The following is a 22311-nucleotide window of genomic DNA, read 5'->3' as shown; positions in this document are numbered from 1 at the left end:
GTACCAATCAGAATCCTACACCGCAATACAGCAAGTGACGGAGGCGTGTCATCTGTCAAAATGGGGCGTTACAACTTCAGATCGTGGCCAATGATTGGCGAGTTTATCATAATTTAACCAATCGCCGCAGACTATTGTATCCCAGCTAGACAACCTCCATTGTGGCTCAACACGGGAGCAATGTTGTCGTGTAATGTGAACCAAAATGGCTGCTCCGACTTGGGTTTCACTGAACGTCGTACCATTTAAATGATTGACAGTTTCAACCTCCAATGGAGATCCGAGTTACCGGTGCCAACGACCAATCATATCTAAGCACACGCAAATCTATTCCACGGACGACAATAATTGACTGTCATCCGAATCTTGAAAACACAAGCCAGTCAGTGGAAGACAATTTAGAAGGTAGCAAGACTCACGTTCTCCTAAATTAGTGTCGATCAAGACGTGTGGCATGATGACTGACGTGACGAACTAGCACAACAACTATTAACAGTGATAAGTTTGGATGACATCATCGGATGAACTTTTATAGAGACCGAGCTTCTGTACCTCAATTAACGAGGCCAACATTTTGCGCTTTTGGACCTGGCGAGAGGTCAGAATCACTCATCTTGTGGAATTCGTGACTAACTTTCATCGCTAGTTTAGTCAATTGTCACTGACCCAAAACTCGTCCGAGCCCGTTTTTCGGAAAGAAAAGCCATACGCGAATCTCTCTGGAACGACTTAGTTTACATTTGTTTGACAGTTGTCTCGAATGAGAGTCAAGCATCCATCGCTGCTCAAATAGTTAGCCCGAGCAGCTAAAAGCTAGTCTCTACCTGAACCACATCAGCTGACATTTTTGGAACAGCACCAGGGGGAGAAAGCAATTCTGTCTTGCTTTGTATTGTCTTGGCACATTTTAAGTTTCTTACAACCAGTTGATACTCGATCGGAGAGACAAATACTCGCCTTAAAATAACCGCTGGCAGAACAGTTTGAGAAAGCTGCTGTGTGAACGAAGAGGTTTGTGTACAGCCACAGGATCCCCCATCGGATTGTTTTAATACCAGTTATTATTATTGAACATGACGGCTATCGGAATGGTGCAGATGTTGATCGAAGCTGCCGAGTATCTTGATCGCAGGGAACGAGGTAAAGTATCATTTCATTCACGTTTGTTGTGGATTTTATGCAGTAGGAATATGCAGCGACACCCCTCCCCCTTATGTGGCTTGTTTGTGCTATCACAACGACCATCCACACATCTACGCTTAATTTATTTTACGTGGAACCTTTGCATTTTATCTTTTCGTGTATTTTGCTAAGCAGTCCTGTATGCAACACTGAACCTCGAAATGTTTATATGAAATTGTCAAATGCATGCACGTGTGCGATTACCTTAATTAATCTTAAAATAAATGGGAATGGTCTGCCTTGAATAGCATTGTATCAATTTTTCATTTTTATTTCAATAAAAATTAATGCGATGGCCAAAGACATTGTTTTTATGATAGCCCCTCCTTTTCTACTGTTGTGGCTTGCTACTGGGGTTTATTCCAGTTCAAGATGACATCATTGTCCAGGTTTAGGGGAGAAAACACAGCATAAAGATGGGACTTGGAATGCTTTTATAGTGTTAATTACCTATTAATCTCAAATATGTCAACTGAATCATAAAAGAATAACAAGCACTATGTGCTCTTCCTATATTTTAGCTTTTTGACACTGTTTGACCCAAAGGCTACTGTGTTTGTGCTTTGCAGAAGCTGAGCATGGCTATGCCTCCATGCCACCCTTCATCAGCAGTCGAGAGAGGGAAAATTTGAAAAGGAAGAACAAAAGCAAGAAAAACATCAGTAGCAGGTAAACAATTAATAACCTTTGGGCTTCAATTTTTTTTTTTTAGATATTTCTGCACCAAGCGTAGAATAATAATGGTCCTGCACAACAATAAACCCTAACCCTAACCCCCATCCAATTATTTTTCATTTTCCACTTAGTATTATGATATTATTACAATTGCATTATAATTTTGGATTTGCATTATATATCTTGGTATTGGAGAAGTTAACGTGTCTTATACACACACAGTCTCAGTCAGGGATGGGCAATCATAATGGTAAAGGGGAACACATTTTTTTTCAGGTCTACAGGGGGGCACATAGGGCTGCATGATATATTTCATGCTCAATGCATTTATAAAATATCCAATGTCCTGCATGTCGTCCACAAAAGATGGGTTTTGGACCCCCCAAAACGAAACCCAAAAAAGTGAATCCTAGTTTTATCAAGGGGCCACGCAGAGTATGGTCTATGTGATTTCATATTGTTTGACTAATATCAAAAGAGACCAGCAGAAGGCAATAACTAAGTCAATTTTGCTGACCGATTTCAAAGACACGGTGCCCATTCATAAGACAATATACAGTAGCATGTCCTTTTCAGATGAAACAAGGACAAGCGGTTGTCTATCACTAAGCTTTTCCTTGTGAAAATGATAGCTTTGTGGTGGAAAGATTTTGGTATGACTTATCTTGGTCTATTTGTTTCAATATCACAATCAGGTATTTGAAAAAGGCTATGTAGACTTTTACCATAGACTGTATGTACTACTTTGTTGGTGAAGAGCTATGATTTGTCTCTTTATTGTGCTTGATGAAATCACACAGCGACAGCTCCAAGTGTCTGGCTGATGGCCACTGACCACTTGTTAAGGCAAAGTGGGTCAGTCAAGGTGACTGAAGGAGACATTTCAGCGACAAGCCGCCCTGACAACTCGATCAACTCAACATGACTGCTCAAACAAAATGTACAGTACGGTCATTGCGCAAGGTCTGGATTCCATACATCAATGCAGTCAAAACAGGTTTCTGTTGCAACTGCATCTCACAGTTTAGTGTGTGCTTTGCTTTGTTGGTGAGGTCACGGTTTAGTAGGCCTGTTCAGCACTTGATCATTTATTGAGTGGCATCTTCCTTCTATTTCAGGATTGTTTATAATACTGTACATTAAGTTGCAAAACTGCCAACATCAATAAACATCTGTCCATGCAGTATTTTCTAACTGTAAAAGTAGTACAAAAATGAGGTCACTTTTGTTAAGATAAAAAACAAGTTTGAGTCATTCTTTATTTAATTTTTGACAGTTTATGCGTGCTATGAGAAAAGTTCTGGCTACAGAGGGAAAGAGGAAGCAGTTCATGTTGCTGTGTACACTTTGTTCTTTTATTCATTTTGACAAATTGCCTTTGTCCGTGCATTTGATGAACAGCTAGTTAAGGTGGTGGTTATTTAGATTATTGTAGATTAAGAAAAACAAGCGTTTATCTTTTTCAATCATTAATTGAAAAAGTATCGTATACGTAAAAAGATATAAAATGCAGAGACACCAAATGGTACGGTCTGTATTTTGTCATGGAAATCTGTATGGCCTTAATGGTGATTACATTAGGCCTAGGTCAGATTTGACAAAACAAAACTGAGCCATTCAGTCTTGAAAATATTTGATTTTGGGCAAAAAAAAAAAAAAAAGTCATACACCATGACAAGGTTGCTGCAACAAAAACCTTGCAATAACAATATGAAAGCTATAATTCATTAATAATTTTGGTTATAGAGCAATGATTGCCTTGTGCAATTGAACACTATTCAAATTCATTTTATCATGTTGCATAATGTTAATGTTTTTGATTAGAATGTGAAAAATATGGAATACGGACAGATTGTTATGGAAGTTAGTCTTGTAGGGTTAGCAACTCTGAAAATGGATGGATGTTCATCATTTACCTGGATGCAACTCCGATGTATAGAAGGTTTGTGCAGAGGATGAGCAGAAAGACTTGGGGGGGGGAAAATACTCCACCTTATTGCCAAGAGCCATACGGTACATAAAATGCATTACTTCACTACCACGACAACAGTAACTTACTATGTCTGGTCACAATATTAGGCACGCTTATGCACTAATTTTAATTCTAATAGTTGTTTTCGCTCATTCAGCTACACTAGAGGGTCCAAATATGAGCAGCTTTAAACGGCTTCAAACCACAACCTCAAAAAGAAATGAACCGTCCGTAATGTTTAATTTGTACCTTTTCGAAAGTGTAAATCAAGGCCTAAGGTTTTACTGCAGCTCTTGTATTACATCTTATCAGATTATCTGTTGTAACATGAAGATGATGACGTGTTATGTCTACAGTAGCCTCTGTAAATTGGTGACCCGGTGTTACTATGGCAACGGTGTAGACACATTTCCACAACAAGCTAGAATAGCTTTAGAGCTGGTAATTCAAGGTACATCATTTTACATTCAGATGTTAAGGCAAGGATTGCATTTGAGTTAGAAATGCAAAGCAACATGTAATCAGGACTTCTTTCCAATACAGTACAGAATGGCTTGTGAAGTTTAGCAACTCAAGTCGTTAAATGAACAGTTGCTCGACATACACTTGTTTGTAGGAGTGACCATTGGAGCTTTTCATGCGTGTTAGCTGACACTAATATAGGGTGAACACTGAAGAGCAAGATTTTTTTTTAAAACACATGCTGATGGGTATTCAGATACGTTATTTGATAAAAGCAGGCTCAAAGTTGATTGGGTTTCACTATTCTTTTACTTCCATGATTTATGATGACCAATATTCCCATCATAGGACATTTATAGCAGAGGCTTTAACATTGGCTTAAAAGATTTTGCCCAACAAAAGAGCATATTTTCTGGCTTAAAGTCTGCTTTGGATAACTACAAGATTCACGTTTACTGTCATTCTGATAATATTTCTATTTTCCAGGTCAACTGGCTACACATTTCAACCTCAAACATGCTAATACTCTTAATTGTGCAAAGGTGTAAATAAAAGTGACGATTACGGGGACGGATGAAAACCCACTTCTATCCTTGCTTAGTCCGTCTTTTTTCTTTAAACTTCTTGTCCTCCGTTCGCAAAACAGATGGGACAGATGGACGGATTATTCCGTCCCTGGGAAGGAATGGCCCGCACTGGGTATTACGATGTAATTATGCAAAAAATCATACGATGCTATCATCACCCACTTATTGATGCAATATAAGGTAATCTTTACACAGTCAGTGGTCGACCAAGTGGGTGACAAGTTGATGAAAGAAATCTCATGTGATCTACTTCATTCAATTACGTGGTCGCTATTTTATTTATTTTAGAAATTGCTGCCCCTTTCATACTACTAGTTTGGACATTTAACTGTGATTTGCTAGTGGGTGAAGATGTAGAGAAATCTTTGGCTGCTGTGTGGAGAAAATTGCACACGGTTGAAATGTCTGCATTTGATCGGTGCCAAAGATGTGACGATATTTTTGTTTGTTGTGATTCCCTGTCATACAAGCCTCTAATCTTCACACCATCTGCCATCAGTGACTTGGAGATGCGCTTGTTGGCGTCTATTATTGTGTTTTAAAACCTGGGCACGACATTATGATTTCTTGAAGGGAAAGGCAATGCTATTTAAATGACTTGAGTCATAAAATGTGGAGCAGAGCAAGTGGGAAAAAAGATTGAGTTCATAAAGAATTTCTCAGTGTGAGTAGAGGCTCCTCCATTGCCTGTTGTTTTTCCACGGAGTAGATCTGTAAATGGTGGGGGATGGGAACATGTATGTGCATGTGTCAGTTGGTTCCCACTCTTGGTAGGGAAGAGAATCAGCTCCTTTATTGCAGGGAGGCGAGAGGGAGAGAGTCCTCCCCCACCTCCCACATGTACATACACTCTATATGGTAACTCTATATACACTATGCAAATGTTGCATCCTTGTTGAGGAGATAAATGGAGTCCTTTATATGCTCGCCACCCTGAGAGGTTCTTCATCTTTCATCATTTTGTGCATTAGGCTATTTCACTGTAATGCTGCTTTTATGTAGACATATTCCCTTTCTAAAAACAAAACCAATGACATATTTTAGAAGGTGCTGTGCGTAGCGTTGTCAGTCCTGCACCACAATATTGAGCAAGGTATGGTGTTCTATATCTTCAACTTCTGAGCTAAACAATCATCATAATAAATACTATATGATAGTAAATCATAAATATATGACAGGGATTCAGACTGACCCTAAATGACATTTTGTTCTGAAAATTTGTGACAGTGTAAATACATTTTCCATCTATACTGTACTCACACCCATGCAACCAGTAAATTTGATTATATATATTTTTTGACCGATACTCTTCCTAAATATTCTTTCTTGGTGAAAAAATTCTGCTCTGAGTCCAGACTCCAGTCCATTTATTGATAATTTAGTAAAAATAAATTTACAGTACTGTACTTCACTCAACTTATAGTTGACTTTAAATTTTCTACTTGCACCTTTATATTTCAAGTTAGGAGCCACTGTGTTTTCTAGTAAAAAAAAATAATTTGGTGCCCTGTATTAATAAAAAAAAAAATAATAATTTGAAGATATGCTCTATGAGTTTTACTTTATCCATCATGACTCGAACCATCATCATCATTCTCTTCTGCTTATCTGAGGTCAGATCGCTAGGGCAGCAGCTTAAGCAGGGAAACCCAAACTTGCCTCTACCTAGTCACTTACCAGCTTGTCAACTTGCACTGACAGAGTTTCTCACCCTATCTCTGAGGGAGAGCCCCGACACCACGCCTTTCAACTGCTTGTATCTTGTTCTTTTGTGGCTCGTGACCGTAGGGATTTAGATCGACTGGTGAATAAGGTATTTTGCCTTCGGCTCAGCTCCTTCTTCACCACGACAGACCAATACAGGGTCTGTATCACTGCAGACAACGCTCAAAATCCTTGTCACAAGTGTTCTGTTATTCGCTTGTGAAAAGATGACTACAAGTAGCTCTATTTGTAATGAACATTGTTTTCTCCATACAAAACGTACCGTATATACTCCAGGCTGTCATTGAGCCTGTAGTATAATTAATGTCTCCATTAGCTAATGTACTGCATGAAAGCTGTCTGAGGCATGCCTGCAATACAGTACATCATTTTTAATCCCCAATATAAATGTTTTCCTGTCAAATGTATAGTGCCAGCAGATCACAATCATCCGGCAAAGAGGAGACGCGTGGTCACACATCTCGGTTTTACCAAGTCGGTCAAATGCATGCACAACGTCAAAAGTCTACGGTGTATTTTTATTCATCTTTAATAATCTAATTATACGTACAAGAACAGTCTTGATCAGCTATCTTTAAATGGCAGACAGCGATCCAAGCCTGGACCGAGTTAAGGTCGGTCTCGTGCCATCCCACCGTCAATTGCCTGTATGTGCGTTGTTATGCTGGATTTTCTCCCACAGTCCGTTTTCACAGACGGTGCACATGGTAGCTCCTGTTTTGTTTAGCAGAGCAAAATGAGCCAATCAACTCTTTTGGTTGAGGGCATTTGTGACAATGGTACTTTGAAAATCGATGTTTTTAAGAATGTATAATTGCTGTTTTCCCGGAAGTCAGCTCAAATGTTGTTCCTCATATCTTCTGAAGACCTTTCTTTGAACTCGTATATGTTATGTTAATTGAAAAAAAAAAATCATAGGTTGGTGTTAATGCTTGTTTATCTGTATGTGCCAGACCATTGGCCAGCGACGAGTCCCGGGCACACCATCTCGCCCAAAGTCAGTTGGGACAGGCTCCAGCACACCTGCAATTCTTGTGAAGTTAGTGATACAGAGAATGGATGCATGCGTTGGCCACATTAATCAAAATATTTCTGACCTTTGCCCTGAAAATCCATTGCAGCCAGACCTTTCAGAATATTCATTGAAGATCTCTGGTCTGGATCGAGCTGATCTAGCAATGCGTACTGCGATTAAGCTTCCCCCATGTTTCACAACTGGGACAGTGGTGGGTTTTTTTTATGATTCTGTCAACATAGACTTCATGTGTCTTGCCAAAAAGCTCTAGATCTGTTTCATTGGTTAGTTATAGGCTGAGCTCCACCCAACCTGGGACCCTGTTATGGATAAGTAGTCCAGAAAATGGAAGTGTGGAGGATTTTGTTGAACCACAACTTAAAAGCAATATCTGATTTTTATCGGCTGATTTTCAACAAGTTTGTATTTATTACTCGGTATTTATTATTCTGTCAAGATCATGTTTCAAGTGATCATTTGGGGCATTTCTTTTAATTACAGAGGGGTCCCAACAGTTTTGTGTTTGTGTGTAATGTGTCCCAACCAGGCTGCCAGCTTGAATTTCAGCCCACTTTGAGCTGGATATTCCAATTTTGGAAGAGATTATCAGTCCTGCAAGTATATTTGCCAAGAAACTTGTGCAGAGTTAGCGAAACGGAGCTGGGTCAGACTCTGAAATCGGCTCTGAATGAGTGGTCGTGTTCTCCTGCCAGCACTGTTATGTCACAAGCGGCTGTCTGAGCTCTGTCGGAATTCATATTCAGTTGGAGGGGGCCAACACGGTTGTGTGCACCAAAAGATGATACCCGAGTGTTGTTTCGCATGCATGCACACAATGAACAATCATTTCCAAAATAATTTTTAAAGGTCCTTCACTGGATCTCAGTTGGCAGGAGTAATGGCTTCTCTCAGACCAAGGAAAAACAGGGTGTGTATACATGTGCCAGTGCAATTTAGAGTCCTCTGAGATGAAGGAGTAGAGGCTAATTTTGGACATTGGTTCAAAGGATCAGTCGAGGCAGTAGTCTGGATCGAGAACGCGGAGATATCTTCTTCCCTCAAACACCTCCACACTCCTTTGCATAGGTCAGGCAAATCTCCACCGATAAAATTTATCGACCCACGATACACATTGATTGATTTGAACTTCACAAAAAGGGCAGAATATCATCTTGTTACTCACTTTCAGCACTGTTACTTCCCCCTCCCTACTGTGTTGCATTCAATGGATAATTGGGCAAAATATTAAGTGGCATAGTCTTAATATTTGTGGTTATATGTTTACAATTTGCCCCCCTCTTCACCTGTCCAAGTATATTCTTTGAAAAACCACAGCTCTCCTCCAAAGAATGACGTGCAGGCTTTACAAAACCCAGTCTTCCATTTTCCTTGAAACTCACATCAGCCTACTCTGACTGCCACAACCTCCCACACAGCCTTTTCTCACTCGCTTTCATTCTCACACCGCCACAGTACGCTGTTAGACTGCAGCAATTACACACACGCAGAGGGCTACCCTGTTTTGTTTTCGTGCTCATGTCTTTCTTTGTCTCCACAGGTCAACACACAATGAAATGGAGAAGAACAGGTACGTAAACACCACTCTATTCCATTTGCCTAGTGTAATCTTATAATGTACATAAACAATGGGCTGTTCCTCAATCCATAAAAACATCTGGTTCCTGATCCCATATATTTCCAATGCAATCTCTTTAAGGATGTGAAGAAACCATGGGCAATCGTTGATGAGCTGTTTATTAAAGTGCAACATATTTGTCCTACTTAAACAGCTCAGTTTGATGATTGCTGGACAATGAATCCAGTTCCCCCAAATTACATTTGTAGTAACACGGTATAATGAGGTCATCAATTAAGTGAAAGTTCATCAGTTGACATGCAAACTGAACCTTCTGTAAAGATAGTTCTGAGCCCTGGGCGCTAACGGCCCAATTGCATCATTTGGCCGCTGCACGTCGGTGACACGTCTGCAACGCACGCCACGTGCACGACAGAAATTGTTGCTACACGTAGAATGCACGCTCTCATTCTCGCCCGTGATGTGTCCATTAAGTCACATGCTGCGATGACTTACTCAGCTTTTCCCGGTTACTCGCCATAACAACAAGCGAAGCAAATCTTGCGTTGCCCCTCGCAATAAACGCACGTAACGTAAACAAATTGTTTTATTATAAGCCTTATCACCTTATTTTCTCTGTTGATATGTAAGATGCCATGGCGTGTGGCATACAGTTAGCATGGAAGACACCCTAAATGCACATTTCAGCAGTAATGCAATAATAACATTTCTCCAAGGTATATTTTCAAGTACCACTCAAGACTTTTCTGTATGTAAGAACCATGAATAACAAATACGAAGCAAAGTCCAGCCAGTATATAAAAAAAAAAAACTCTGAAATGTGAAGTTCTGTAAATCAGGTTTCACAATACCGAGATAAATAGATTACTAAACGATCAATTAATTGACTGCAAAAATACCGTGCTTATCCTGACAACTTAGCTTTTGCCAATTTTATAAAACCGAACAAAAACACAGTATTTTAATCTTTATTATTATGATATAATTATCTAAATTCTGATCCTTGTTATACTTTTATTAGTCAGTTTAGTAGAACCCAGTTTCTTCTGTATTCTGTTTTCATAGAAATGCTACATCACAGATCGATTGCGTTATATATGTCTGTCACCTATTGACACATTGGCCTTCTGGCACTTTAACCAAAATAACCTGCTCCTGAAACAGCCCAGACCCTATCGTCTTTTTTTTCCTTTTTTTTTTTTGAGTAACTTGGGTCTGGACAGTGTTGTTAAACATTGTCCATGTTATATCACAAGGCAGACTAGAACATTTGCATGTTACGTAATGACATTTGCACTTTGGAAGTCAAATGTGAAACTGTACTACCTTGTATGTGCTTTCCTAGTCTTACATTGATGTCTAACCACTACGGTCATGATCAGACTATGCTCAGATTGTGCAATTGTTCAATTTAATTTAATTCATATTCCACAAGCAAAACATTAGTCAGAACACCAGAGGCTGCACAAAACATATTATTACCCTACATAGAAAATTTTGAGGTTGGCTTCCTCTTCAATGACGTGGCTGCTGACTGTGCATTCAACTTAAACTGCATTGAAATAGCCTGTTGTGTGTTCAATGACACTACAATTAGCTAATACATTACATTTTGGCAGTGAATTTCACCTGCAGCAGGTATTAAACTATCAGCTCATCTCGCTTTAGGTTGCCGAAGAAACATTTCTACAGTAGGCTAAAACATCTGACGTACACACTCCCACCCACTGAGGTTCACACATGCACACTAGCATTCACACACTTTGTGTGTTGCATAACAGCCGGGGTCAGTCGGTCTCAAACACCCACCAGACATTAGCAACTACCAGAAATGTAAATTGAGATGTGGAAAGAAGATACTCTAGATGTGAATGTGTGAAAAAGATGTCAAGGACAGATGGGCAGATTAATCATGTGACTTCTGATAGATTCACATTGTTGTTGTTGGGTTAGGAATCTTAATAGTCGTCACCACTAGTCTAGTTAAATTTGCAGTTTATTTGCAGCATCGTTTGGTAGACCAAAGTAATGGTCAGATCTTTCCAATCGGGTTTCCATCAAATGGGGAATGTCAGTAGCAAAAATATGTTTTGCTAGTTTCTTGACATTCAAAAATGTGTAACTTATTTCTATTTTGCTCCTTTCTCTGCCTACAGACGGGCACATCTACGTCTGTGTTTAGAGCGACTGAAATCTCTGGTTCCTTTGGGTCCAGATGCCAACAGGCACACGACACTGAGCCTACTGATGAAGGCCAAAGATCACATCAAGGTGCGTGTGGTTGTACTTTGCTCAATTAAAAAAAAAGATCATATACGCTTCAGTTTATATAGATCATAAAGTAGAATCATTACAATAAAAATGTGAAAATAAAAGCCTTATTTCCACCAAGCAATACAGTACAGTTTCGCACTATATAATTCGGATTATTAAATCCTGAAGTGCACTGATACGGTACTGTATCACACAGTACTGCTTGGCGCATTGGTAATATTTCATTTCTTCTTGTTCACTATCCAGAAGTTGGAGGAGAGTGACAGAAGAGCCCAACACACCTTAGAACAGTTACAGAGAGAGCAGAGACATCTGAGAAGGCGTCTGGAGCAGCTCGGTGTGGAGAGAGTCCGCATGGATAGCACCGGCTCCACGGTGTCCTCTGATAAATCCGACTCTGACCAAGGTCTGTCATTCATGCAATTCTTTTATCCATTTTCTAATAATTGGCTAAAATATTTGCTTGGAGGATTAGCTCTCCTTGTTTTGCTGTTGTATCTGTTGGTCCTTGTGCCCAATTGCAATTTAATGCATCTGTAGCAATTGTCACAGCTACATAATTTAGGGATTATAAACTGGCCGCCCGCGGGCCGAGCCCGGTCCCTCGAACTGTCCAATACGGCCCGTGACCTTATTCCAAAATATAAAGATCAAAGGAAAAATATCATGTTGTCCACACTAAAGCAAATGAAAACAGCAAAAATTGTGACCGTAAAGGCTAAAAATGCCTTCATTTCTGAAATGCAATTCCAAATAAACTTCCGTACACACTATCTTGCGAGTGATGTCACCTCTTCTTTTGCGCATGCACTTTGGCGATGCGTTTGTTCACACGCTAGAGTCTCATTTAATATGTAATGTGAATGCTTACACAAAAATAATCAGATTTTACCCCAAAATGTGTTATTTTAATTTTTTTACTGCTCTAAATTTCATAGATTTCCATGGCCTGGGATAAAGACATTGATAAGTTCGGCCTAATGTTCTTAGCGGTCATTGTAACAAATCCTACTTCTTCCCTGTTGCCCACAGAGGACCTGGATGTGGATGTGGAAGGAACAGACTACCTGCTGGGTGATCTGGAGTGGAGCACCAGCAGCGTGAGTGACTCAGGGGACGAGCGGGGCAGCTTGCGCAGCAGCTGCAGCGATGAGGGCTACGCCAGTGCCAGCCTGCGGCGCCTGCAGGACACTCAGGAGAGGGCCAAGCAGCCGGCCTGCGGCACTATAAACCTCACTGGTCACTAGTCTGTCTCCTCTATTCCCGTTCCAAGAATGTTTTGCCATGACCCGGTTGTATACCCACCTCAAGACCCTCACCCTCTCTCCCACCTTACCAGGACTAACCCAATTCTGAGGCTCATCAACCCAGGCCTCTGCAGATTCTGTGCCCCATATCAACTTCCCACCATGACTGAGCGCCTTGAAGAAACCCACCCACAGCCAGCCCGTCATTATCTGACGGTCGTTAGATGTGACCGACTCTAAACCAATCAAACGAGTCGGGTCCTCCCCTACTTCTCCCTCCGTCCATCACAAATGCAACTTTCAGCCAGAGAATGTTACTTTACAATATCCCACTGCCTCTTTTTTTAATGTATCAAGGGGTACGAGAAGCACTTATGACATTTCACCACAGACAGACATACTCCATCATTGCTTCTTGATGTAAGACGGTGCTTCAAAAGGTGTGCCACACAAGCGGGCCTTTGTTTCTGCCCAGCTCACCACAGCCAGTCATCTGTTTTTTATGAACATCAACATGTCAACCCTCTCTTTCGTACTTTGGAAGTCATCTATAGGGTGTTTAATAACACTTGAAGGGCACACGGCGGAACAGCAATATGAGTCTCACTAGCAAGGCATCTTCACCCTGACCTTTTTGGTCCACACATGGACACCAGAGGGTTTAGTGGTGATACTGTCTGCCACTCTGATGACTGTGGTGTTTTTCATGGGTATGTATTAGTATGTATGTGTGTGTGTGTGTGTGTGTATGTCCATGTTTGCCTGGCAATGACAGTGGTCACCTGTCAATTTCTTTGACCATCCACCCGCCCCTCTTTGCGAAAATGTTTTGACAAGTATTGGTGCATTAATATTCACCACTTCTTGACCAGGTGTAACCTGGGATGGAAAAGTCTACCTACTAAGTCAAGAGGCTGAGGAACATTCCACTAGGTTAGCAAGTGAAGGCTGAGTTTTTGTTTTTTTTTGGTGGTGGTGGTTTGTAAATTTTCTTGCTATCACCAAAAAATACAATACTGTACCCGCTTTAGATTTTACTGCGTACCAACCAACCGAGGACTCAATTCTGTGTGAATGGCTGAAAGACCCTCTCTTTTGTCTTGCCTTGATACCTATTTATTGTTTTGTAAGAAATGTACATCTACTGTCATGTAAATAGTTCACAGATGTCTATCAGAAGTATTTATTAGATCTGATAAAAGCTAGAGATTAATATAAATATATATTTAATTAGTTACACATCGCCTTTGTTCTTATTGTGACGGTTCACATGTGTAGTTTGTTTGCACAGCCTAGTCAATCCATAGAATATTTAGAAACGTCTCTTGTGCCTCAAGGCTTTGTGTCCGTTGGAAGGTTTGGCACAGATTTCTTAGAAGATGAAATGTTTCCCTGTGGTTGATTGTGTTTTGCTGTTTAAGACAAAAACAAAAAAAAAAGTAAATCGAAAAAATATAAAACAGGTGCCAGTGGCAGCAGTATACGTAGTAGTGTGGCCGCCATCAAGGCGCAACAAAAAAGTCCTATCTTCTTCTGACCAAGGGTCAGCAAGGGTTCTTGCTTGGTCAGAAAGACACTTGCACAGTGAGGATTTGCAGTATGTTTTGAATGTAGAAGTCCTCCATCCTGCAGCCAGTGTGTCTGAGAAGCAACCCCCCCCCCAAACCCCCGAATGCCACGGCAGATATATCTGAGCATGAAAATGGTATACATAAATGAATGCATAAGGTGGAAAAAAGAACAAAAACACAAAAATAGATAGTAGTTTTCTGAGTGTGGAATGTTGCTTCTTTTGTGTGAGCTTAACCCTCTTCAACCAGACAGGAATGGTGTAGAAATCATACGAATGGGGTGTGTTGAAAAGTACAAATTCACTGATGCGTGCATGTACGTGTCGCAACACTGGACAATTGATTATGTGCATCTCGATAAAATCAAGATAGGCAGCCCTCAAAATTTGGCCACCACAAAGGGTTTTAGTTTTGGTGTGGTTCCAAGATTAGAGTCCAATAGTTTGTATGAATTACTGTTTAATTAAAAAAAACGGAGCCCATAAGCAGGCATTTACTAGCGGAAAGTGTGCAAATTTTATTGAGATGAAAGAAATCAATAGCCAAGTGTGCAAGTAAGAATTATTTAGAGGAATAGTGGCATTTGTAGGCATCAGTAAAAGATTTTTGTTGTATAATGCCAAAAGGAAAATTGTGCACTTAAAAAAATAGTCATGTGTTATACTTAGCATTTAATTCCCCCCATCCATGGCCTTGTCCTCCACCAATCTGCATGCGTGTGCCTGACCCTAACCCCTACTACACATACCCACACACACACGCATGCACACACACACTGGCATCTGTGGTTCAGGTCAGGCATGTATGTGGTGAATGGAGAGGCCCTGGTGGCCCTGGTGCTTTCAACACCTATGTCATGAGGCGGGTGTTCAGTCTCAAAGAACAACCAGTTGTTTAAGCTTACAGGTTTCAGCACTGATGGATCTTGTGTTCATGTTTGTATGTTATTTGATTTGTGCATACTTTTGTGGCTAGTATTGCCTTAAACTGACCTAAAATGTAAAAACCCAACAAAAATGTACTAAATGTTTGAATAGGATCTGTTGAAATGTTTTGAGACGTGCTGTCGTTCATGAACACAACCACACACCTACTCAGAATCATTTTGCCATGAATATCATTGTCACCTGATGCTGCCTTTCCTCTAAGGCGGCTCATTTCTTCTGTGTGTTTAAAATCAACCTAAAGGTGGACATTTTGTGCACTTAATTTTTAAGAATTGGACAACTGAAACAATTTGTGGCCGCAATTTATATTTGCCAGGGGAAATAATAAATAACTTTGAAACCCTTGTTTATCTACCTAGCACCTTGACATTGTCTTTATTTTTTTCATGACACACAAAATACTTTCATATAAGTTCCAAAGCAGGACTGTCCAAATTTGATCTGGGGGGCCTGTTCTAAGGGCTTCAATAATGCCAATGTTTTTGTGGGTGAGTAATAAATAATCTGGTCGAAGGGTTGGGTTGGCATGAGCAGTAATGAGGAGCTTTTTGTACAACACATGAAAGACATGGCAGGCCAGTGTTTTCAGAATCTACTTGCCAAATTCAAGGTTTGTATGATCACAGCCATCTGACTATTGCACACCCAAAAGCCAGGGAAAGAGAAGATTGGGGTGTTCAAGGATGCTTTTTCCCTTTTGGAAATGGTGGTAATTTTTAGTTAGATGGCAGCCAAAGGAAAATGAATTGAAAAAACAAAAAGACGTTAAAGCTCTGGAGCCAACCGATTTCGTGGCCAACATCTTTCAGATACAGCCTTTATATTGGTACCGAAATGCATTTAAATTGTATTTCTTGATAGGTTTTGTTAGTAGCATGAGAAGGAAATAAATAACGATTATAGTTTAAGAATTAAATCAGTGTGGTGACAGTCTACCTGCTTGTATGTGTTGGGTAACTGTCATTAACAAAGTTCTGTAAGTTGTGTATTTATTTACGTGCGTGCACTGGCGTGCAGTGATGTGGTCATATCTCCATCTTGAATCAGTGCCAAGGCCAGAGACATTTTGGCATTGTTTGTGTGTGTGTAAGAGAGCCTCCTTCCTGACCCCCTCAGTGTCTTTGTTTGTTAAATTAGTAGTTATGACCACCGTTTGCCTTACACACCCAAGCACAAATATTGATGTGTGTAGTTGCTGCAGACAACAAGGTTAGACCCCTGGGATTGATTGACTGTATCCACAGTCAGGCAATTGTGTTGCAAATAATGACTTCCTCTGTGTCTTCACAACCCTGACTAAATTGATTGATCTCATGATTATGTTGTAAGGAATTCAATGATTGTTAGTTAATCAATTTATTAAACTAAGTTAAATTAGTAAAATATTTTTGGATTATCATTTTTTTAGTTTATTTGCCACACAGTTTGATATTTAAGGTTCAAATTTCAATTCTGGCCTTTTGTACTCCCACACCCAAAATCCTCCATGTTAGGTTAATACACTTAGAGGTATAGGGTGTTTTTTTTGTGTGTGTGTGTGTGTGGGGGGGGGGGGGGGGGTATGAAGTATTTGTCACATGCAAGATAGGAGAAATAGGGTCACCAGGTATTGCGTAGTAAAGTAAAACAAATTGCAACTATCAAACAACTGACCTTCCTTCCTTCTTCTGAAGCTACGAATGGACAGCTTGCGTTTAAAATGAACTCCAAAAGCTCATGTCTGATGATAATGATACTATTGTTAATGTTAATTTTATAAAAGGAAGATGTTTTATTTTGTATTTAATTTTTTTATTTTGTTAACATAAATGTTTTATCAGCTTTAGTTATTTGGTTACTTTTTGTTAACTATAATTACCTCAGACCTTGCAATTTTACTGAATACTATAAACAAATGGCGATGTTGAGCATTATGTACAGTATATCCGATTTGATTGTGGCACTAGAACAAAGATGCCTATATGTAAATAGACTGTATATATCGAGCATAGCAAACAGATGGAGAAGATCAACTGCACGTGAGTAAAGGGGATCCCAGGGGAATGGAGTGAGAAGTGCACATCACAAGCAATCAGTGCATCTGAGGAGATGGTGGTCTGCACGACACTCGGTTGGGAGATGTTTGCTGCAGCACCTGGCATATCAAACCAACAAAGGGAAGGCTTTTTCAAAGTAGCTACTCTCCTGGAGAGCAAGTGGCCTCACTGACATTCTGGAACTGCATTTATTGTGCATGGACAGCAAAAGCACTACGGCCTAAATGACAACCTGACACTATCGAAAGCATTATTTGCATTCCTGAATTTTGTTTGTCATTAAACGTACACATTTCAGACATTGACTGATGTGATGCACTTATACACTACTATGATATGTTTATTATTTATAGTAAGGTTGCATGATACTGGAAAAATATGTAATATGCTATATGGTTGCTAACTATATTTGATATTTAACATGAACCTAAAAAACGTTTTTATTATGAATTGAAATCATTTCATCTTATTCATGTAGCGAAATAAGCAGTCTCAAAGTACTCTTCGCTATTTCTTTTATAACTACGCTAGATAATGTTCAGCTATTGCGCATTTTGTCAACATTTGAAGGGTCAAGTTCAGATAAAGGGAAACAATGCCATAATCAATTTCTTGCATGTCTTTGTTAACAATTATTTGGCATTGCACGTGCTCTGTGTATTCTATGTTTATCTGTGCACTGTGCAGGAAAAAGAGGCGTTGCTGTTGCTTTCTGTCCGCCATTTTTAGGAAATCGTGACAACGCCATGTCTGCTAAAAGGACAGCACCATCTTGTTGTGGGTGGGTGTATTACACCACTGTTAACTGCATGCATAAACAAAAACTATATTTTGGAGATTCACACGAATACAAGTGTTGTACAGTAAACTACAACTTTATTTACTTGATTTAAGAGTACTGCATTCAATAGACAAATCAAAATATAAGGATACAATGTGCTGAGTCCATGCAGGCAGTATTTGAAAATTTGAAAAAAGGTCACTTTCATAAAAGATCCTTGGAGCAGACTTATGATTCACGTACATAACATTACTTATCAAGTTACCAGGTAGATTTTTAGTGTATGTAGTAAAACATGTAGCCCATTGAGTACAAATTCGAGATTTGATGGTTGTATTTGAAAGTTATATTATCAATAAATTACTATATCAATATTTACACATACATAGTCATAAAAGGAATTGTTCAATTTAATCATTTCTTATGACTGTGATCAAATTAAGCAACTATGATTAACAGAAAATACAGTTCAGTACTTGATAACCATATTACAATGGCTTAAAGGGAAAACATCCTGTACAATGTAATGAAACAGATTAGTTCCCTTCTAACCCATGGAGGATGGAATAATTGGGAATTTCTCAGTTTCCATCTAGTTTTGATAACATTTGCATTAGGGTCACAGTTTCACTGGAGCCTAAACGACTGGGCGAGATGCATTGTTCACCCTGGACTGATCTTCAGCCACTTGCAGTGTTTACAATCAATATAAAAAAAAAAAAGGTGTAAATTAGAGCCCATCATTTACCAACATGCGTACACATCATTTTTTTGTGGAAAACATGCGGACACATTTAATGAATTTAATGAACACTTGAATTTGTGCATACTATGCAAAGAAATTTAGAACATCCTCAGACCATGCATACGCACAACTAATCAGCTGCTGCCAAAACGTCAAGAATAACATTGTACACATGATGCATAACATATTGAATAATAATTTTAACAGCAATTCAAAAGTTGTTCAATTCATGAGTTGACTAATGTCATAAATAAACATTAAAAGATACTTGAATTCTAGCCCCGTCCTGTTCAAGTGTGTGTATGCGCTTCAAATCTGTACTGTAACTGAGTGTATTTGTTACGTCAGGGACGTTCGTTGTTTGTGTCATGTAACGTTGCCTCTATTCAATTTTTTTTTAAATTGCCTTTCAAGAGGACATGTCTGTTGTTGGTGTTGAATTTTATCAAATAGATTTCCCCCAAAAATGCGACTTATACTCCAGTGCGACTTATATGTCTTTCTTCTTTATTATGCATTTTATGGCTGGTGCGACTTGTACTCCGGAGCGACTTGCAGTTCGGAAAATACGGTAGTACAACAATTCTACAAATTCATTAATAAATGAAACCAAATATGTGCTAATGTGGAATAGCTGTCTCAGATGCATCATGTGGCTGCTCTGCATTCGTCTCTGGCTCATTGTCACTAACTGGCTCTTCTGGGTGCTGCTGTTGAGGCTGCTCAATGAGACCTCCGTCTTGTGCAGTGTTATAGGAGCCGCAGTCACTGCACTTCAACCCTAGGACATGGAAAGGCACCGTACAGTGGGCTTGGCAGTCGTTACAGATAATCTTGAGCAAGGGAAAGAAATGAACAAAAATCAATTAAAAGCAAACTAAAGTTATTTTGTATTCATTTTTAATGGCATAAAAGCAAACTAAAGTTATTTTGTATTCATTTTTAATGGCATAAATAATTCATGTAATACCCTGTGTGTGCACCAAATTTTTGTTCTCATTTGTCACCAATCAAACAGTAATTAATTTAAACCAAATGCATCGTACTTTGACAGAGGTACCCTGGTATTCAGTGGGCATCGGTGACTGGGCAATCTCGATGTCAATTTGTTTCCAGTGTTCCTTCATGTTCCAAACAGAGTGCATACATAGAGGGCAGCGATAGGCACTACAACAAAGACAGAGTAGTAATGCATTAATAAGAAAACAAGATTGGCTGAGATATGTATATTACGAGAACTTAGAAAAGATACTAGGCAATTACCGTGCAAAAGGCATACTGTACCTTGTTCTGACCATGTCATCGAAACAGCTCCTGCAAGAAAACAAAATGTCTTGGACCTTTAAGCCACAAGCGTGCTTTGCTGATGCTTACGATATATATTTAATGATTAAAAGCCAAGCAGAGATTGTATGGAAGCGTTAAAGGTTATACTTATGGAGAAGGTGACCGCAGGGAAGAACGTGCGCTCCAATTCGAGACGTGTGGATATCCTGTCGGTGCACACAAAACATGAAGTCGGTAAATGAATCAGGAAGCAGCATATTCAACTTTTCTTCTCTTACACGAGACCCATTAAATATATTTCATTACCTCCATACAAACAGGGCAGTTCTGCCTGGAAACATTCTCAACACACTGGAAGATAGAAAGTACAACAAATTCTTAAGATTCAGTTTTTAAATAAAAAATACATTTAAGTAAAGAGTTCAAGGAGATGCACACACTTTGTGGTTCCCCTGGAGGTCCTGCGCTAAACACAAATTGCACTTGTCACAATGGAAATACTTTTCTCTTGGCCCAATCCTGAAGGGATCAAAAGTGAATAAATTACACTGATGGTTTAAGAGTGCAGATTAACATATCAAATCACTTTTTTTTTTTTACATATTTATACAACGATACAATTAACAAAAATGAGAATTGGCTAATGTATTGACTCACCTACAGATGCCACAGGGATGACAGTGGTACTGATTCTTATCCTTGTCAAACAAATGGCAAATGTCACAGTAATACTCCCCAAATTGCACATGGCACTGTTGACATGCCTGTTGTGCCTAGAAAAGGGGGAGATCTCATATTTAGACGACAGTGCTTTAAGAGATACACTGCAATGAAAAATCCGGTCTAGTAAATCAATGTTTTACATAATACAGTTAATTTTGAAGTCCTGTAAATTTGGGCATATACAAAATTACAATCTCATTTGATTGTGCAAGTGTATTGATAGAGTAAAGGATTATGATATAATTTACCCGTTGTAATGTTTGACACCCAGAACATTGCACTTCTTCCACTTTAAATCGGTCCATCTGGTGGTTCTCCTCTGCATCATGACACAGCCTACACACATACAGTTTACCACAGCAAGGAGCCTGGGTGACACAAATATATTATTGTTAGCATTAGCAATATTATTATATTCAGCGATTGATCCTGGGAATAGTACTAGGATACTGATTAGAGAAGATCGTAGAGTCACAGCACAAACGGGGAAAAGACACAAAATAACACTAAGGTTGAAATTTGAAATGAATGGTTTAAAGCACATGGTTTAACACACTTGAGCATTGCTTAACAACATTTTTGTAAAGAATGGCATACTCTATAATAAATAAAAGATATAATTTAAAGGAACGCACTTGTGATATGCACCTGAAAATACTGATGGAACGCACAGACCTAAAGTAGCAGAGGCTAGCATTGGTGTTAGCGTCAATCAACAAAATTATCGTACCAGGGTTGCATCGTCCATATTAATAGCATTTGGTATTTGCGTATGAGAAGGGGGCCACTTATAAACTTACTTTCAATAAACAGCTCCGCGCATAATGTTCACAACCTGCACGTGCCGCCATGTTTGTGCTACAATCAATATGCGTTACTCTTCTTCTTCGAGTTCATCATATAGTTGCGTGTCCACAGTTTCTTCTTCGTCTTTGTTGTTTTACGCTATGCTACAATTTATATCTTATACTGCCTACCCTTGGATGCAGCCGGATACTGTCATGCTCAGGATATGCGGGATCTCACTGACATCATTACGTGTTTTGCAAAAATGACAAATTTACGAAATCAAATGACATGAATTTCTATATTTATTATTTATGTACATTAATCGGCGTTGCAATGAAAAAAGCACGTCATTTAAAGTTTGGTGTGGGAGCGCTTGTTTTGTTTTCATGTCATGTGGGTGCGCTTGATTTCGTTTCATCAGAGCGGGCAGGTTGACGCTGCTGACGCCGCTCTTCCGCCATCTTCAACTTCCTATTGTTTGCATCGGACGGAGGCTGGCTGGATGTGCTGTGTGCGCGAGCCGAGGCAACCACTGACATTTTCGGTTAGCTTCGGCGCTCCACACTTTCTTCATTGGTCGCCGAAGTCAACGTAAACAATTTGTATGTCATTGATTTAAGGACCTCTCAGGACGCGACCACTAAACCTTGATGATGGAGGACGAACAACCCAGAACACTGTGAGTACAACGGCTAC

The 22311-nt window shown here is 39.5% G+C and overlaps 3 protein-coding genes across 11 annotated transcripts in view; 2 read left to right on the top strand and 1 right to left on the bottom strand.

Annotated features, from left to right (window-relative positions):
• Positions 1 to 322: 322 nt before the first annotated feature.
• mxd1 (MAX dimerization protein 1) lies at positions 323 to 15615 on the top strand. Of its 4 annotated transcripts, none has more exons than XM_061278566.1 (7): positions 323 to 598; positions 1752 to 1851; positions 2658 to 7642; positions 9177 to 9206; positions 11372 to 11486; positions 11736 to 11895; positions 12522 to 15615. In XM_061278566.1, the coding sequence occupies exons 3-7, from the start codon at positions 7548 to 7550 to the stop codon at positions 12734 to 12736; spliced, it is 615 nt and encodes a 204-aa protein (XP_061134550.1). In that variant the 5' UTR covers positions 323 to 598; positions 1752 to 1851; positions 2658 to 7547; the 3' UTR covers positions 12737 to 15615. The 4 variants fall into 4 exon arrangements, with proteins under 4 accessions (XP_061134550.1, XP_061134552.1, XP_061134549.1 ...); XM_061278567.1 differs by lacking the exon at positions 323 to 598 and adding an exon at positions 1098 to 1140; XM_061278568.1 differs by lacking the exon at positions 2658 to 7642 and having other exon boundaries at positions 325 to 598.
• A 2848-nt stretch (positions 15616 to 18463) lies between these two features.
• rchy1 (ring finger and CHY zinc finger domain containing 1) lies at positions 18464 to 21786 on the bottom strand. 2 transcript variants are annotated; one of them, XM_061277954.1, is made up of 9 exons: positions 21627 to 21786; positions 21075 to 21194; positions 20761 to 20876; positions 20544 to 20622; positions 20410 to 20454; positions 20251 to 20309; positions 20080 to 20130; positions 19863 to 19983; positions 18464 to 19649 (listed from the first exon to the last, which is right to left on the bottom strand). In XM_061277954.1, exons 1-9 carry the CDS (start codon positions 21675 to 21677, stop codon positions 19437 to 19439), a joined length of 855 nt encoding a protein of 284 aa, XP_061133938.1. In that variant the 5' UTR covers positions 21678 to 21786; the 3' UTR covers positions 18464 to 19436. The 2 variants fall into 2 exon arrangements, with proteins under 2 accessions (XP_061133938.1, XP_061133939.1); XM_061277955.1 differs by having other exon boundaries at positions 20101 to 20130.
• Positions 21787 to 22016: 230 nt separating this feature from the next.
• LOC133153801 (cytotoxic granule associated RNA binding protein TIA1-like) overlaps positions 22017 to 22311 on the top strand; it is a 12651-nt gene continuing 12356 nt past the window's right edge. For 2 of the 5 annotated variants that reach the window (XM_061277950.1, XM_061277949.1), the window contains exons 1-2: positions 22020 to 22159; positions 22236 to 22294. In XM_061277950.1, the coding sequence (XP_061133934.1) occupies positions 22266 to 22294 (29 nt within the window). In that variant the 5' untranslated portion in view covers positions 22020 to 22159; positions 22236 to 22265. Of the gene's footprint in view, positions 22295 to 22311 lie in introns of all 5 variants that reach the window. The other 3 variants (XM_061277952.1, XM_061277953.1, XM_061277951.1) reach the window with 3 other exon arrangements.

This window comes from Syngnathus typhle, linkage group LG5, assembly GCF_033458585.1.
Source record: "Syngnathus typhle isolate RoL2023-S1 ecotype Sweden linkage group LG5, RoL_Styp_1.0, whole genome shotgun sequence".
NCBI classification, from domain to species: domain Eukaryota; kingdom Metazoa; phylum Chordata; class Actinopteri; order Syngnathiformes; family Syngnathidae; genus Syngnathus; species Syngnathus typhle.
Note: the sequence above shows the minus strand (reverse complement) of the source record. Positions and strands in the feature narration are given on the sequence as shown.